This window comes from Citrus sinensis, chromosome 9, assembly GCF_022201045.2.
Source record: "Citrus sinensis cultivar Valencia sweet orange chromosome 9, DVS_A1.0, whole genome shotgun sequence".
In the NCBI taxonomy this organism is placed as follows: Eukaryota; Viridiplantae; Streptophyta; class Magnoliopsida; order Sapindales; family Rutaceae; genus Citrus; species Citrus sinensis.
Window position 1 is genome coordinate 5,546,447 of NC_068564.1, and position 16,484 is coordinate 5,562,930.

General features: G+C 33.2%; 1 protein-coding gene across 1 annotated transcript; it reads left to right on the forward strand.

The window, feature by feature from the left end:
• The first annotated feature begins 1,396 nt into the window (after window positions 1–1,396).
• LOC102617434 (probable rhamnogalacturonate lyase B) lies at window positions 1,397–3,947 on the forward strand. Its single transcript, XM_052434273.1, has one exon. The coding sequence runs from the start codon at window positions 1,484–1,486 to the stop codon at window positions 3,569–3,571; it is 2,088 nt and encodes a 695-aa protein (XP_052290233.1). The 5' UTR covers window positions 1,397–1,483; the 3' UTR covers window positions 3,572–3,947.
• Window positions 3,948–16,484: the final 12,537 nt, after the last annotated feature.

Here is a 16,484-nt window from a genome sequence, read left to right on the forward strand (position 1 = left end):
GAACACGCTTTTAGAGCATCTCCAAAAGCCTCTATTAATTTCACTCTTCAAATATCTATTTTCTTACCTATGTGGTAAATAAAAAAATTAAAAAAAATGATATTCTCCAAAAGACTCTTTAAATAGAAATAAGTTAATATTATTTTAATCAAATAATTATTTTTTTAAAAGAAAAGTCAATAACAATTAAAACACTTCTCTCTCTTTCTCTAATGAAAAATAATAAAATATAAATTGAAGAGGGAGAAATCAACTCTTCAAATTTGAAGAGAGAGAATAATCTCTTATTTGAATAATCTTAATTGGAGTGTCTTTTGGAGCCTTAAATATTGATGTGGCTCTTCAAATAAGTAATAAAATTTTATTTAAATAGCCTTTTAGTGATGCCCTTAACCTGCTTGTTAAAAAGTTTTAGAAGTTATTTTTTTCTTTACACATCCTTACAAAAGTCAAAATAATATTGAACTAAACCTCATTCATTAATTTTTCCTCTTTACACCCACCAGCATATCCATCACCATTAAATTCATTAAGAATTCCTTTTTTTGTTCCTTCATGTTCATCTTCAGTTTCACAACCTGAAAGCAATACGTGTTAATCAAATCTTCGTCCTCCTTTTAATCTAACGTCTTTGATGTCCTTTTTAATTGGTGCAGTTCTTCAGCCACTACTTTCACTTTCCTTCATTATTTACACATATCTTAGATTCCTACAGGACAGAGGCTGACATAGAGTGCATTTTAATATCTTAATAATTTTCTATCACCCTTTAAAAAAAATTAAAAAAGTTTAGAATTAAATCTATAGCTAAATATTGGTGTCTCTATAACTTTCTCTTACTACTTTCCATTAATTTTACCTATGCATGCAACAATCTCCTAGTCACAGTGTTTCGCAAGGACATAGTGTTTCGAATGATGGAAATGGATTATTTGATGTTCTAGGCAAAAAATTTATACATAATAGGTCGTCAGGTAATTGAAGTCTACATCTTATATGGTGTCTAAAGTAAAATATTATATATACATATATATATAGTAATATCAAATTGTCCTTAATAAAAAAAATACATATAAGGTTATTTTAGAAATAGAAAATTAATTATGGGAGTCCAAACTCCAAAGCATGACATATGGTGGAAATTTGAAAAGGGCCTTTTTGTCCTAATTCTTTGTTAATTCTATTTCCTATTCGATTAAGGAGTCAGTTGTTTTGTTAGTGGTTACTTAATCGTTATTTTATAGTCCTAAGTTGTTTAGGAATTATTCTATCAATAGGATTTGACAGGGCTCTACTCTCCTTATATATAGCGTGTCTTGATTGTTCATGAGACGAATAACAAATATTTTCCTTAAAAGCGAGACTCGTTTCCTTGCTCTCTGAAATATTCAGTTCTTCTTGTTATCCGTTTTCGTTTGCTTCAGTGCCCTAAGATTAAAGGCAAGTCAAGAGTGCAAGGTTCCTCAAGTTTTGTTCAACGACAATGGCGAAGAAGAGAAGGTCATGCGAAGGCATACGGGCTTCGGGGGTTGTGTTGCTGGCCTTGGTTATTATTCAATCGTTCAGCTTGCTCGGTGCTTGCTCACCGGAGACCTCATCCTTTAGAAACGGACCACGAAGCTTCAACAACAAAGGAGAATTAAAGATTTCGCCCAGGGTCAAACTTTATATGAATCGGTATCGACCAGAGGTTGTCATGAGTAATGGCCTCGTCCAAGTCACTGTGTCGAGGCCAGGCGGTGGAGTCACAGGAATCAAATATAAAGGAATTGACAATTTGCTAGATTACAAAAATAAAGAAGAAAGACGAGGGTACTGGGATGTAATTTGGAATGAGCCAAGAGATCCTACTGGCAGCTATGACGTATTAAAAGCAACAAAGTTCAGGGTGGTGAAGCTGGATGAAGACCAAGTTGAGCTCTCATTCACAAGAAAATGGAACTTCTCCCATCGCGGCTCTCTGGTGCCCTTAAATGTGGACATGAGGTACATAATGCAGCGTGGCGTCTCGGGGTTCTACTTCTATGCAATAATGGAGCGTGAAGAAGGATGGCCTGATGTGTACATGGATCAAATAAGAGCCGTTTTCAAGCTTCGAGAAGACAAGTTTCGTTACATGGCATTGTCAGACCACAAACAAAAGTTAATGGCATTGAACGAAGATCGTGTAAGAGGTCAGACTCTTGACTACCGTGAGGCCGTTCTCTTGACCAATCCAACCGATCAGAGACTCAAAGGAGAGGTTGATGACAAGTACCAGTACTCGAGCGAGAACAAAGATAACAGGGTGCACGGATGGATATCCCACAATCCACGAGTGGGATTCTGGATGATCACACCCAGTGATGAGTTCCGCACATGTGGACCCATCAAGCAAGAGCTCACATCCCACGCTGGCCCCACCGTGCTCTCCATGTTTTCTAGTACTCATTATGCTGGGAGGGAAATAGATACATTTTATGCTAAAGGGCAGCCCTGGAAGAAAGTACTGGGTCCTGCTTTTGTCTATCTGAACTCAGTTTCTTCCCGTGAAAATCCTCGTGCTCTTTGGGAGGATGCTAAACAACAGATGTTGAGAGAAGTTCAAAGTTGGCCGTATGATTTCCCTCGATCAAAGGATTTCCCGAAATCTTATCAAAGAGGAAGAGTTTCCGGTCAATTACAAGTCCATGACCGATATGTGAATGAGAAACCGATGAGCGCAAAATCCGCTTACGTTGGGTTGGCTGCTCCTGGTGATGCGGGATCGTGGCAAGCAGAAACTAGGGGTTATCAGTTCTGGACAAAGACAGACGAGGAAGGACATTTCACAATCGAAAATGTTCGAGAAGGGGATTACAATTTGTATGCATGGGTCCCTGGATTTGTTGGCGATTACAAATACGGTTTTAATATTACTGTCAGAGCAGGGTCAGAGATCAACTTGGGAACTGTTGTTTTTGAGCCACCCAGAAACGGTCCTACGTTGTGGGAAATCGGAGTCCCAGATCGCTCAGCTGCTGAATTCTTCGTGCCAGATCCCTACACAAAATATAAGAACCCGGTGTTCACTGGACCCTCGGACAAGTTTAGGCAATACGGATTATGGGAACGATACGCAGACTTTTATCCGAAGGATGATCTCCTATACACCATTGGCGTCAGCAATTACACTCGAGACTGGTTCTTTGCTCATGTTAACAGGAAAGTAGGGAATAACACATTTCAGCCAACCACACGGCAGATTATATTTCAATTGGAGGACGTGAGCAACAAAGGAAATTACACACTCCAATTGGCCTTGTCAGCAGCTACATTCTCTAATTTACGTGTTCGGCTCAATTTCAATAGTCGTCGAAGAAACATGCGACCTCTGTTCTCGACGGGAACGATAGGAAGGGACAATGCCATTGCTAGACATGGGATTCATGGGTTGTACAGATTTTACAGCATCAACGTGCCACGCTATTTGCTCAACCGAGGGAATAATACAATCTATCTTACTCAGTCAAGAAACAACGGACCCTTCCAAGGAGTCATGTATGATTACATACGCTTTGAAGGTCCTCCAAATTCCAACGAAGGAAGCTGAATTATGCATATTTTAGAGGAGATAATTAGAGAGTAAATTTTTTCATGTTACAAAGAAAGATATACATATGTGCAATTTTTTTTTTCTTTTTATTCTTTTTCCAAATTGAACTACATGTTTAAAAAATTATAATGGCAAAATAAACATTTTTTTGCAAAGTTGATTGTGGCTAGGAGATCAGCCACGTTGATTGGTTGATTGCTTGCAAGTACTACGATTTCCAGCAGAGAGAAGCTATGTGCTGCACTGTGGGTTCTCATTTTTTTTTTAATATTTTGTTTATTTATTTTGTTTATTTTGTTGAATATTTTTTAATATTTTTCCCATGGCTGAATTTATTTATTTTGTTGCTCCTAATTCAAGTATGTCTAACTAATTTTCTTACACTGAGGTTAAGGATGAAACCCTATTCAATAAAATAATTATCTTTTTATTTAATTAATTCCCTATATATGTTCTTTGATGGTTATGGTTTTTATTTCATATGATTAATTGGATGTTAGTAAAATCTTTTCATCAATTCTATCATGCATTATTAATTGTTAGGATTAATATTCGATTAATTCTATGCTTGGATCTATAAAGTTTATACATGGTTATCTTTGATTTTATGTCTTTCATTAAATTGTTTACATGGAGTGCTTAGGAAACTTTGACTCTTTGTTATTCAATATGTTTACATGAGATTCTTAGATGTCATATTATTAAGCAGAAAAAGAACCTACATTAGATTTAATTACTTGGGCTTAATTGTTATATCCATGAGATGACATAGATTGATTTCGAGTTGTCACTCTAAAATTGGGGATTAATTAATAATTAGATAATTACTAGTTGAATAGTGGTGGATTCCGAAACCTTGGTAATTTTTATCTCATTGAATTCTCATTTGCTTTAATTGTTTTCTTAGTTTAATTAGTTTAATTTCTCTTAAAACTCAATTTGGCCAACTACGTTAGAATTAATATTAATTTTAGATTTAAATTAGACTTTTCAATTTATAACAATCCTTGTGGGATCGACCTCGTTACCACTACTCTATTTCTAGATTCGTGCGCTTGCGAGTATATTAAAATTTTCACAACAAGAAGCAATAATGAATTGAACAACGTCTTGTAGTTGGAGTTATTTGTATGGGTTTCTTGATCATGCAAGGAACTTAGCTTCAAGAATTAGTGGTTAAGGCAAATTTCACATGCTAGTAGTACAGGCTAGAAGTCGTATCCTGCTGAGTTGGTGACATTAACGCTTCTGCTACTGTGGTAGGATCGGGAGGAATTGGAGACGCAAAATTCCTTATTGCAGACATGATTAATTGTTTAGTTAATTAGTTTGATAACAAGTTTAATCTATATGCATTAGCTAGTCTAATGGCAGTGATTATTCTTTCTTGTAAACAAATTGAGAGCCAAAGCAATGAATGATCGATCATAATAGGATTTTTTTTCCCTTTATAAGTGCGGGAAATTTATTAAAAAAAAAAGAATGGAGTTAATTACAGGTTAAAATTCAATAGGATTTGTTTCACTAATTTCTTTCCAAGTAGTGAGGCCATTAGCACCTTGGAAAGTACTCAGCACACCCACTTTTTCTATTATTTTATTTTTTAAAAAAATTGAATATTTTATTCTTTTTCTTTCAATTTTTTGTAATACTAAAATTGATATCTTGCACCAGAAGACTTTTCAAAATTTAATAACAATTTCTCTGAAAATTAAAATTCAACAAGCATTAATTTTTGAACAATTATGAATTTGACAATATGAACTGCACAGATCTACAACAATTGTGAATTAAAAGCTAAAACTAATCTTTGCAAGAAAGATTGTAATTTATTTAATGTCAATGGATATATAAAATTAGTTATTGTTTGTTAGTTTTTTGTTATATACTGTGACTCGTTAAGTACTTTTAGCTTGCTTGAAATAATTACGGTCTTCAAATCTCTTCAGTGGTTGTGGCTGTAGATAAGGAGAAGAACACTGTGAATGAAGTCGGAATATCTTAAAACAAATAAGGAAAATTATTTGCCTGTTATGGTAATTTGATTGTAAATGTTTCGGTCATAAACGTAGGCCTCCCTTTTTTTCAACATGCGGTTTAAAAATTAATCTATGTGCATAGTGGACAATAAAGTGACTTTTTTTTATAGAGTAACAAACATTTTATTGGAAAGAAAACTTAATGGCCCGGGGGGGTGAAGCCCTTCCTGGGCCTTAATTAGGTCCGCCCATGACTATGGGTTCTTATTTTTTTTTTTATATTTTGTTTTAACGAACATCGGCTAAACTGTGGATTCTCATAATGTGCTGCTTCCTCGTGAATATGTCCTACAAAACCTTAATTTTGTATATGTTTTCTAAAAATATTCTTAAAGATCTTAAATCTAGAAGGAATATAAATTGAAAGAATGCTTTGAACTAGATTTTAAAAAAAAAATTGTTCTTTTGTTAGATAAAATTGTTTTGTCTTTATTATACTTGTGATTAAAGTTACTTGATGTTATCTAATGGCACTTTGGAAACGGAGAAAAAATGAGGTTAGTTGCCCAAAGGCAACATAGAGATTGAGAGAGAGTGCATTTTGATAGCTTAATTTTCTATTGCTCTTTTAAAAAGTTCAGAATTTAGTCCATAGCTAGATATTGGCATCTTTAATAACTTTCTCTTATTACTTTCCATTAATATTACATGGGGAACAATTACATAGTTACATTATTTTGCCTCTCTACTGCGGACGTAGTATTTCGAATGATGGAAATTGATTTGATATTCTAGAAAACTATATATATATATATATAGAGTAATTTTCTGGTCAGGGATTTTAAAGTGCGGGAAAGTTCGGGAAAGCTTTAAAACTGCACGGCTTTAAAGGTTTACAGTTTTAAACCTTTAAAACCATGTGGTTTTAAAGTTTTTCCGTACTTTCCCGCACTTTAAAATTCCGGACTGGAAAATTTCTATATATATATATTAAGTTTTTTTAAAGGATAATTGAAGTGGGTGTATTAGATGGTGCCTAAAGTAGAGTATTTTATTTACTTTTAGTTATATCAAATTGAATGTTCTTAATAATAAAATACATTAAGGTTATTTTAGTGATATAAAATTCTATAAAATTATCAGTATTCAGTGTATAATTTAGGCTGCAAATAGCTCTACCTTATTTAGTATGTATTTCGTTTATTATTTAAGGAAATTTGAAAACATCAATCAACATTATCTTAGGGTCAAGAGACCTAATTCTTCGTTTATCATTTAGTATGTTAAAAAGAAGATATAGTTATTGTGTTAGTGAGTAATTTATTAGTTTTTATTTTTCTAAGTAACTTAGTGGAAAACTTTTGGGTACCCCTAAAGTACTACTCCTTTCTTGGTTTTTTTTCCCGTGATGGCAGGTGTCTGTGCACTATATTTATCGTGAAGCTAATTTCGCGGCGGACTTCATGGCTAGTCATGCCCTTACTCTCCCTCTTAGCCTTCATCATTTTGCTATCCCTCCCCCGAGGCGTAGAGACTTGGTTACGTAATGATTGTTTAGGGACTGCGTTCTCTCGTGTTGTTAAACCTTAACTTTCGCTGAGATTCTTTATTTAACAAAAAAAAAGTACTACTCCTTTCTTATTTACTCCTTACCACATGTATGTTTCAACCAATTGTGATACGTGCGCATGTGTGGAAAATAGTGAAGTAGTTTAGGAATTATAAATGCTGTCTATATAAAGAGTTTTTTCTTTTAAAACTCTGACTCCCTCGAAAATATTCTGCTCTTCTTCTCTCGGTTATTGAGTGAAGGATATGAACATGAAATATGTTAATGCTCGACCTTCGATGGGCACTACAATCATCGGCGTCACTTACGGTGACGGCATTGTCTTCGACTCAGTATCAGACAAGATTACAGCTCACAGATTCTCAAAGTAACGTCCTCGAAGTATGAAACATGAGTTGATTGGAAACTGAGATGATGATTGCTAACAATTGGTGTGGAATCAAATTAGTTATATTCAGCTATACAAGTTTAGGTGGCAAACTGAGTCAGCAAGGGTGGGTCCCTCAGGTGGTTTTAAATAAGTTGTTATAACCAGTTGTATTAACTGATAGCTATATAAGCTTTCGAGAGAGCTGATCAAAGTGAGTTCAATAGTGAGATCAATTGTATGGATTTTCTAGTGAGGAGAATATCTCTGTGTGAGTGAAATCAATTTCTTGCTCTTGGAAGAATCCATTGTAATCTTGTTCATCATCCAATAAAGCTTTAGCTCTACTGTTCCTGATCGTGGATGTAGGTACCTTGGTACCGAACCACGTTAACTTTGTTTTGAGTCTTTAAGTTTTCTTTCTTATTCTGGAATGTTTCATTGTGTCTTCTGGTTCTGAGTTCTTGCTTGTTGAGATTGGTTTCTACTTCTAAAGGGATTACGAATTTGGTCTGTTGCATTAACAAACTGGTATCAGAGCTTGGTCTATCTGTCCTTAATTCTTCCAATGGCATCTGGAAGATTCGATCTTGAAACGTTTAATGGAGAAAATGACTTTTATTTGTGGAGTCTTAAAATGAGGGCAATTCTGATTCAACAAGGGCTCGATGCTGCTCTTGAAGATAATGAATATCCAAAGGCCAAGCAAGGGAAGGAAGAAGGGTCCTCTAGTTCTGGTGTAGATATGGAGACTATCAATAACAAAGCTCATAACACTATCATCTTACACTTATCAGATGAAGTGTTGAGAGAGGTGGCTAAAGAAAAGACTGCTTCTGGTCTATGGACAAAGCTGAAAGAATTATTCTTGAAGAAATCTCTAGCCAAGAGACTGTATATGAAAAGAAAGTTGTACATGTTTTCAATGAAGGATGGAACAGCCTTAAAGGACCATTTGAATGAGTTTAACAAGTTGATTCTGGATATTGAAAATGTGAATATTGATCTTGAGGATGAAGACAGAGCCCCAATCATTTTAAGCTCACTTCCAAATTCATATGAGCATTTTGTTGGCACGTTGCTTTATGAAAGACAAACACTCACATTAAATGATGTAAAGAATGCCCTGAAATTAAAAGATTTGAAGAGAAGAATAGATAAAAAGGATCAAAACCTTGCAGAAAGCTTAGTTGCTCTAGCAAAACCAGATAAGAAAGTCAACAAAGATAAAAAGAACAACAACCAGAAAAATAAAACAGACAAGAAGAAAAAGAGAAGAAGTGTTATTTCTGCCACAAAGAAGGATATTACATCAAATATTGCTTTGAGAAGAAGAAGCTTGAGAAATTTTAGGAAGAATCTAATGGAAAGGCTGCTGTAGCCTCTGAAGATGAAGGAATGTCAGATGATGCAGATGTACTCATTGCTGCAGAGAAACAATCTTCAGGTGAGTGGATCCTCGACTTAGGTTGCTCCTTCTACATGTATCATAATAAAGATTTCTTTAAGACTTTTGAAAATATTGCTGGTGGGAAAGTCTTGCTTGGAAACAATCTTGTTCGTAAAGTAGCTAGAATTGGAACCATCAACATTATGATGTTTGATGTATTGAAAGGGATCTAAAACAGGTTAGATATGTTCTAAAATTAAAAAGAAATCTCATATCTTTAGAGATAATGGATCAGGCAGGCTGTAGTATAAAAACTGAGAATGGTAATCTTCAGATTGAAGAAAATGACATGATCATAATGAAGGGCATTAGAAGAAATTGGTTATATGTACTTGTTGGATCAACCATTATGTCAGCAATCACAACTAGTGTGAGCAGTGATAGAACCAAACTCTGGCATATGAGGTTGGCGCACATGAGTGAGAGGGGGTTGAAAGAATTAAGCAAGCAAGGGCTATTAGGAAATGATCAAATCAACTCTTTACAGTTATGTGAAAAATGTGTGTTTGGCAAAACGACAAGGCATAAGTTTAACTCTGGTAGATAGGAAACAAAACATACTTTAGACTATGTTCATTTAGACCTTTTGGGTCCATCACAAGTCCCTTCTCATGGTAGAGTTAGATAATTTATCACCTTCATAGATGATTACTCCATGAAGGTGTGGGTCTATGTACTGAAGCATAAGAGTGAAGCTTTTGAAAGGTTTAAGGAGTGGACAACACTTATGGAAAATCAAACTGAGAAAATGATTAAAAGGTTGAGAACTGACAATGGTTTGGAATTCTGTGGCAGTGACTTTGAAAAATTTTGTAAATCAAAGGGCATTGCAAGACATAGTACAGTGAGAACCACCCTACATCAAAATGACTTGGCTGAAAGAATAAACATGACCTTAATTCAAAAGGTCAGATGCATGTTGTTTAATGCAAATCTGTCAAAGCATTTTTGGGCAGAGGCAGTTAATACAGCTGTATATCTGATTAATAGAAGCCCCTCATTAGCCTTGGATTTCAAAACACCACAAGAAATATGGTCAGGGAAGCCACTAAATATAAGTAATCTCTGGGTGTTTGGCTGCCCAGCTTATGCTCACATAAATCAGGGCAAGATAGAACCAAGGGCTGTTAAAGGATACTTTATTGGGTATCCAGAAGGCATAAAAGGGTTACAAAATCTGGTGCATTGATGGCAAGCCATCAAGAACCTTGATCAGCAGAGATGTAGTGTTTGATGAAGAAGCTATGTTGCAACAAAATGTTAGAATAGAAATTGAAATTTCTGACCCTTTAAATAAGTCTAAGTTGAAGGTAGAGTCCATAGATATTTTAAAGGAAAGTTAAAAGATTACTGAGCCCCATCAAGGAATTAACAAAGCATCAGAACCTGATGACTATTAGCTTGCAAGAGATAGAAAAATGAGGGTAGTTAAACTGCCCAAAAGATATGGGATTGCATACTTGATATCTTATGGACTGATAGTTGCTGATGAGATAACTAGAGAAGAACCTGAAACTTACAAACAAGCTATGAATAGCAGAGACAAGTTAAAATGGCTGAGTGCTATGAAAAAAGAAATAACATCACTCAAGAAAAATAATACTTGGGTTCTAGTTCAGAGACTTGCAGGTAAAAGTTTGGTTGGATGCAAATGGATCTTTAAGCTCAATGAGGGAGTTTATGGAGGTGAACTAGTGAGGTACAAGGCTAGGCTTGTGGCAAAGGGGTTCATACAAAAGGAATGGATAGACTTCAATGAAATATTTTCACCTGTAGTTAAATATTCCTCTATAAGGGTCATATTAGCCATCACAACTTTCTTTGATTTAGAATTGGACCATATTGATGTGAACACATCGTTTTTACATGGAAACTTAGAAGAAGAAATCCTAATGGCTCAACCAGAGGGCTTTATTGAAGAAGGAACATAAGACATGGTTTGCTTACTCAAGAAAAACTTATATGGACTGAAGCAATCTTCTCGGCAATGATACTTAAGATTTAATGAGTTTATGCTTAGTCATAACTTCAACAGAAGTGAATATGACAGTTGTGTGTATTTCAGAAAGTTGAACTCAGGAGATCAAATCAGTCTACTTCTCTATGTTGATGACATGCTTATAGCATATAAACATATAACAAACATTGAGAAGCTCAAAACTGAAGTAATGGCAGTGTTTGAAATGAAGGATTTTGGTCTAACAGCTAGAATACTGAGAATGCAAATAAAGAGGCACAGACATGCCAAGACCTTATTTCTTACTCAATCTAGATATTTGAAAAAGGTTGTCAGTAGATTTGGGATACTGAACTCAAAACATGTCTCTACTCCTTTAGCATCACACTTCAAACTCTCTAAGCAACAAGAACCTGAAGAAGAGGCAGACATTGACCACATGAGGAGAATCCCTTATTCTGGCACAGTTGGTAGCATTATGTGTGCTATAGTCTGCACTAGGCCAAATGTTGCTTATATGACTGGACTTGTTAGCAGGTTCATGGGGAATCCATGCAAGGAACATTGGGAAGCTGGTAAGTGGCTGCTGAGGTATCTTAAAGGTACTGAAGAATATGAAGTGATGTTTAGACAAGTCAATAATGCCTCAAGTAAGGTTTTGAGATATTTTGATTCTGATTTTGCAGGAGATTTAGACAAAAGAAGATTAGTCACTGGTCTTGTGTTTACTCTCTATGGTGGAGCTGTGAGCTGGAAGTCAACATTACAATCAGTTGTTGCCCTTTCAACAACAGAGGCCGAATACATTGCTTTAACAGAGGCTGTGAAAGAAGCATTATGGTTAAAGGGGTTAGTTACAGAGCTGGGTTTGGAATAAGAATTAGTCACTATCAATTGTGATAGCTCAAGTGCTATACAATTGAGCAAAAACCCCAAATATCATGAAAGAACTAAGCATGTTGATGTGATGATGCACTTTATTAGGGATGAAATTCGAAATGGTGTGGTTAATGTCATTAAAATTCCTTCAAAAGTGAATCCAGCAGACATGTTAACAAAACCTTTGCCAACAGTTAAGTTCAGGAACTACTTGAACTTGATTGGAATTGTAAACTTGTAAGTCAGGTTAACTGATTATAGGAGCAATGATGAGTAGAGCTATAACCGAGTAAACTAAGGTGGAGATTTTTGGAATCAAATTAGTTATATTCGGTTATACAAGTTGAGGTGGCAAGCTGAGTCAGCAAGGGTGGGTCCCTCAGGTGGTTTTAAATCAGTTGTTATAACTAGCTGTATTAACTGATAGCTATATAAGCTTTCGAGAGCTAATCAGAGGGAGTTCAATAGTGAGATCAATTGTGTGGATTTTCTAGTGAGGAGAATATCTCTGTGTGAGTGAAATCAATTTCTTGCTCTTGGAAGAATCCATTGTAATCTTGTCCATCATCTAATAAAACTTTAGTTATGTTGTTCCTGATCGTGGATGTAGGTACCTTGGTACTGAACCACGTTAACTCTGTTTTGAGTCTTTAAATTTTCTTTCTTGTTCTAGAATGTTTCGTTGTGTCTTCTGGTTCTGAGTTCTTGCTTGTTGAGATTGGTTTCTGCTTCTAAAGGGTTTACAAATTTGGTTTGTTGCATTAACAGTTGGGACAAGCATGAAGGTGGGAAAGAATATATAGTTATTTTTGAAGAAGCAATAATGAATTGAACAACGTCTTGTAGTTGGAGTTATTTATATGGGTTTCTTGATCATGCAAGGAACTTAACTTCAAGAATTAGTGGTTAAGGCAAATTTCACATGCTAGTAGTACAAGCCAGAAGTCGTATCCTGCTGAGTTGGTGACATTAACGCTTTTACTACTGTGGCAGGATCAGGAGGAATTGGAGACACAAAATTCCTTATTGCAGACATGATTAATTGTTTAGTTAATTAGTTTGATAACAAGTTTAATCTATATGCATTAGCTAGTCTAATGGCAGTTATTAGCCTTTCTTGTAAACTAATTGAGAGCCAATGCAATGAATGATCGATCACAATAGGATTTTTTTTCCTTTTGTAAGTGCGGAAATTTTATTAAAGAAAAAGAATGGAGTTAATTACAAGCTAAAATTCAATAGGATTTGTTTCACTAATTTCATTCAAGTAATGAGGCCATTAGCACTTTGAAAAGTACTGAGCACACCCAGTTTTTTCTATTAATTTATTTTTTTTTAAAATTGAATATTTTATTCTTTTTGTGCTTAATGATTGGCACCAGTCACTTTTGCCTCTGTGCACAATCATGGTGATTGTTTGACTGTCATATTTTGTCAATGTCACCCAGCCTCATGTTAAATTGTTAATTAGTTTGATAGGCACCAGTTACCTTACAACATCAGTAACTAACATCCTGCATTTTTTTTTTTTTTGGGTTGCAGATGACATTTTTTTTAAATTTCCTAATATTAATTTATATATTACGTAATATTTGAGGCATAGAGCGATAAAATTGTTAATAATAAGGAAAAAACTGTGCATATGGGAGATGTAACATACATATGTTGCAATCTTGGGGACCCTTACCTGTCAGAAAGTATAACTTCAATTGTTTTTCTGATTTTCTATTTGTATTTTCAATTATTTAACATTCGCAGATATTACAACAATGTGTTCTATGCTAAAGTTGGAGGGATCAGCACGACAGAGATGAATTTGCTTGAAGTGGACTTTTTATTTGCTTTGGGCTTCCAATTAATGGTGTGTTTACTTGTGGGTTTGGAGAATGAGAATGAAGGATTGGAATGAAACTTATGTTTAGTTGACAAAATGTAATTTGTGAATGAAAATAAAATGTGTGGGTCCCATACAATTTGAGAATAAGGAATGGGAATTCCATTCCCATGAGGGGTTGGGAATGAAACATAAATTTACTTTTCTATCCTTCTAATTTTTCATATTTCCTAAATTACCCTTGTTCAAATCACAAATAATTTTATTATTTTAAATGTCATCAATTATTATTATTATTATTATTAAATTTTATTAACTTTATAATTTTAGTTATTATTATTATTATTATTTTCTTTAATATTATCATTATTAACAATAAAAATAATGATAGAAATAATAATTAATTTATCATTATTAACAATATTATCCTTATTGTTGTTATTATTATTATTAAATTTTATTAACATTATTATTTTAGTTATTGTTATTATTATTTTTATTAATATTATCATTATTAACATTTATCATTATTATTATTATTATTAAAAATAATAATAACAATAATTAATAATAACTAAAATAATAAAGTTAATAAAACTTAATTTTAATAATAATAATAATAATAATAATAAATGTTAATAATGATAATATTAATTAACACTTGTCTTCACTAATAATAAAGTTAATAATATTAATCCAGCCATGCTGGATTCACACTCGTCTTAACTAGAAGAAAATAATATCCCTTATCCGTGTCAAATTGATATAATGTGCTGCAGATTAAATTGTTTGACCGTTGTCATCATGAGCTGGGTTGTCATTGGGCTTTGCAGGTCAATAGTGGGCTAGTGCGCTTAATAATTTGGTCATTTAGAGAAACGTCAATTGTAGCCTTTTACAAAAATATAAAAGTAAGAGTAGACTTTTCCCATTTTTAATTTTTAATTTTTAATTTTTAATTTTTAATTTAATTTTACAAAAATTAAGTGTGTGGATTAGTTTTTGTACATGCTATAAAAATGAGGCTGTTTGCATTCTAAAAATTACTTTAAACACTCTAATTTTAATAAAAACTTTATCACAAAAATGCCCATCATATGAATTATTATTAAGTGTAATTTATTTTAAGTCAATATTATATAATTACTTTGAACGCCTACATAGCACACTCATTATTTAATGTGCATAATTCTCATACTTTAAATCTTAACATTTTTATTTACAACATCTTAATCAATACTAACATGAATGCTGATGAAATATAATCAATACTAAGATGAATGATGATGAAATAAATATTTTTTTAATTTTCCATAAATAAAATAAATTTTGGTTTTTCAAAAATAAAATAAACAAAAGTACTGTAAAGCATCCTTCCCCCTTCTGACCTCTTCCTTTTCTTCTTTTTCGTCGTCTTCTTCCTCTCATCCTTCTTTTTTTTTTGTATTTATAGAATATTTCTTATTGTTATTTTCTCATTGCAAGTTATTTTGGATGCAAAATCTAATATTAAACATAAATAAATTTAAAAAATTAATAACTATATTTTTATTAAATAATATGTTTTCAACTTGATGACTTGGTTATATTGTTATAATAATTTGTTAAATCTCTTGAAATTAAATGTATTGAATAACTTTATTGGTGTTTAAAGTAAATAAACTTAATTAACTTAAATAGTCTGAATTAGGACCTTCTTGAAATTTTAAAGAGTGTAAAAGCAAAACTTAAATTTTTTAAAATTATTATATGGGCGTACAAAATAATAGAGTGCTCAAAGTAATTTTTAAAGTATAAACAACCTCACCCATATAATCATACATATATTTATCTAGAATCACCCCTCCATAATATATGTACACATAGACAAATAGACTATAATTCGAACACGCTTTTAACCCGCTTGTTAAAAAATTTTAAAAATTTTTTTTTTCTTTCCATACCCTTGCAAAAGTCAAAATAATATTGAACTAAACCTCATTCATTATTGCTTCCTCTTTACACCCACCAGGATATCCATCACCATTAAACTCATTAAGAATTCCTTTTTCATTTCTTCATGTTCATCTTCAGTTTCAGAACCTGAAAGCAATACGTGTTAATGAAATCTTCGTCATCCTTTTAATCTAATGTCTTTGATGTCCTTTTTAATTGGTGCAATTCTTCAGCCACTGCTTTCACTTTCCTTCATTATTTACACATATCTTAGATTCCTAAAGGACAGAGGCTGACACAAAGAGTGCATTTTAATATCTTAATAATTTTCTATCACCCTTTAAAAAAAATTAAAAAAGTTTAGAATTAAATCTATAGCTAAATATTGGTATCTCTATAACTTTCTCTTACTACTTTCCATTAATTTTACCTACGCATGCAACAATCTCCTAGTCACAGTGTTTCGAATAATGGAAATGGATTATTCGATGTTCTAGACAAAAATATATACATATTGGCTCGTCAGGTAATTGAAGTCTGCATCTTCGATGGTGTCTAAAGTACAATATTTTTTATATATAGTAATATTAAATTGTCCTTAATAATAAAATACATATAAGGTTATTTTAGAAATAGAAAATTAATTATGGGTGTCCAAACTCCAAAGCATCACATATAGTAGAAATTTGAAAAGGGCCTTTTTGTCCTAATTCTTTGTTAATTCTATTTCCTATTCGATTAAGGAGTCAGTTGTTTTGTTAGTGGTTACTTAATCGTTATTTTATAGTCCTAAGTTGTTTAGGAATTATTCTATCAATAGGATTTGACAGGGCTCTACTCTCCTTATATATAGCGTGTCTTGATTGTTCATGAGACGAATAACAAATATTTTCCTTAAAAGCGAGACTCGTTTCCTTGCTCTCTGAAATATTCAGTTCT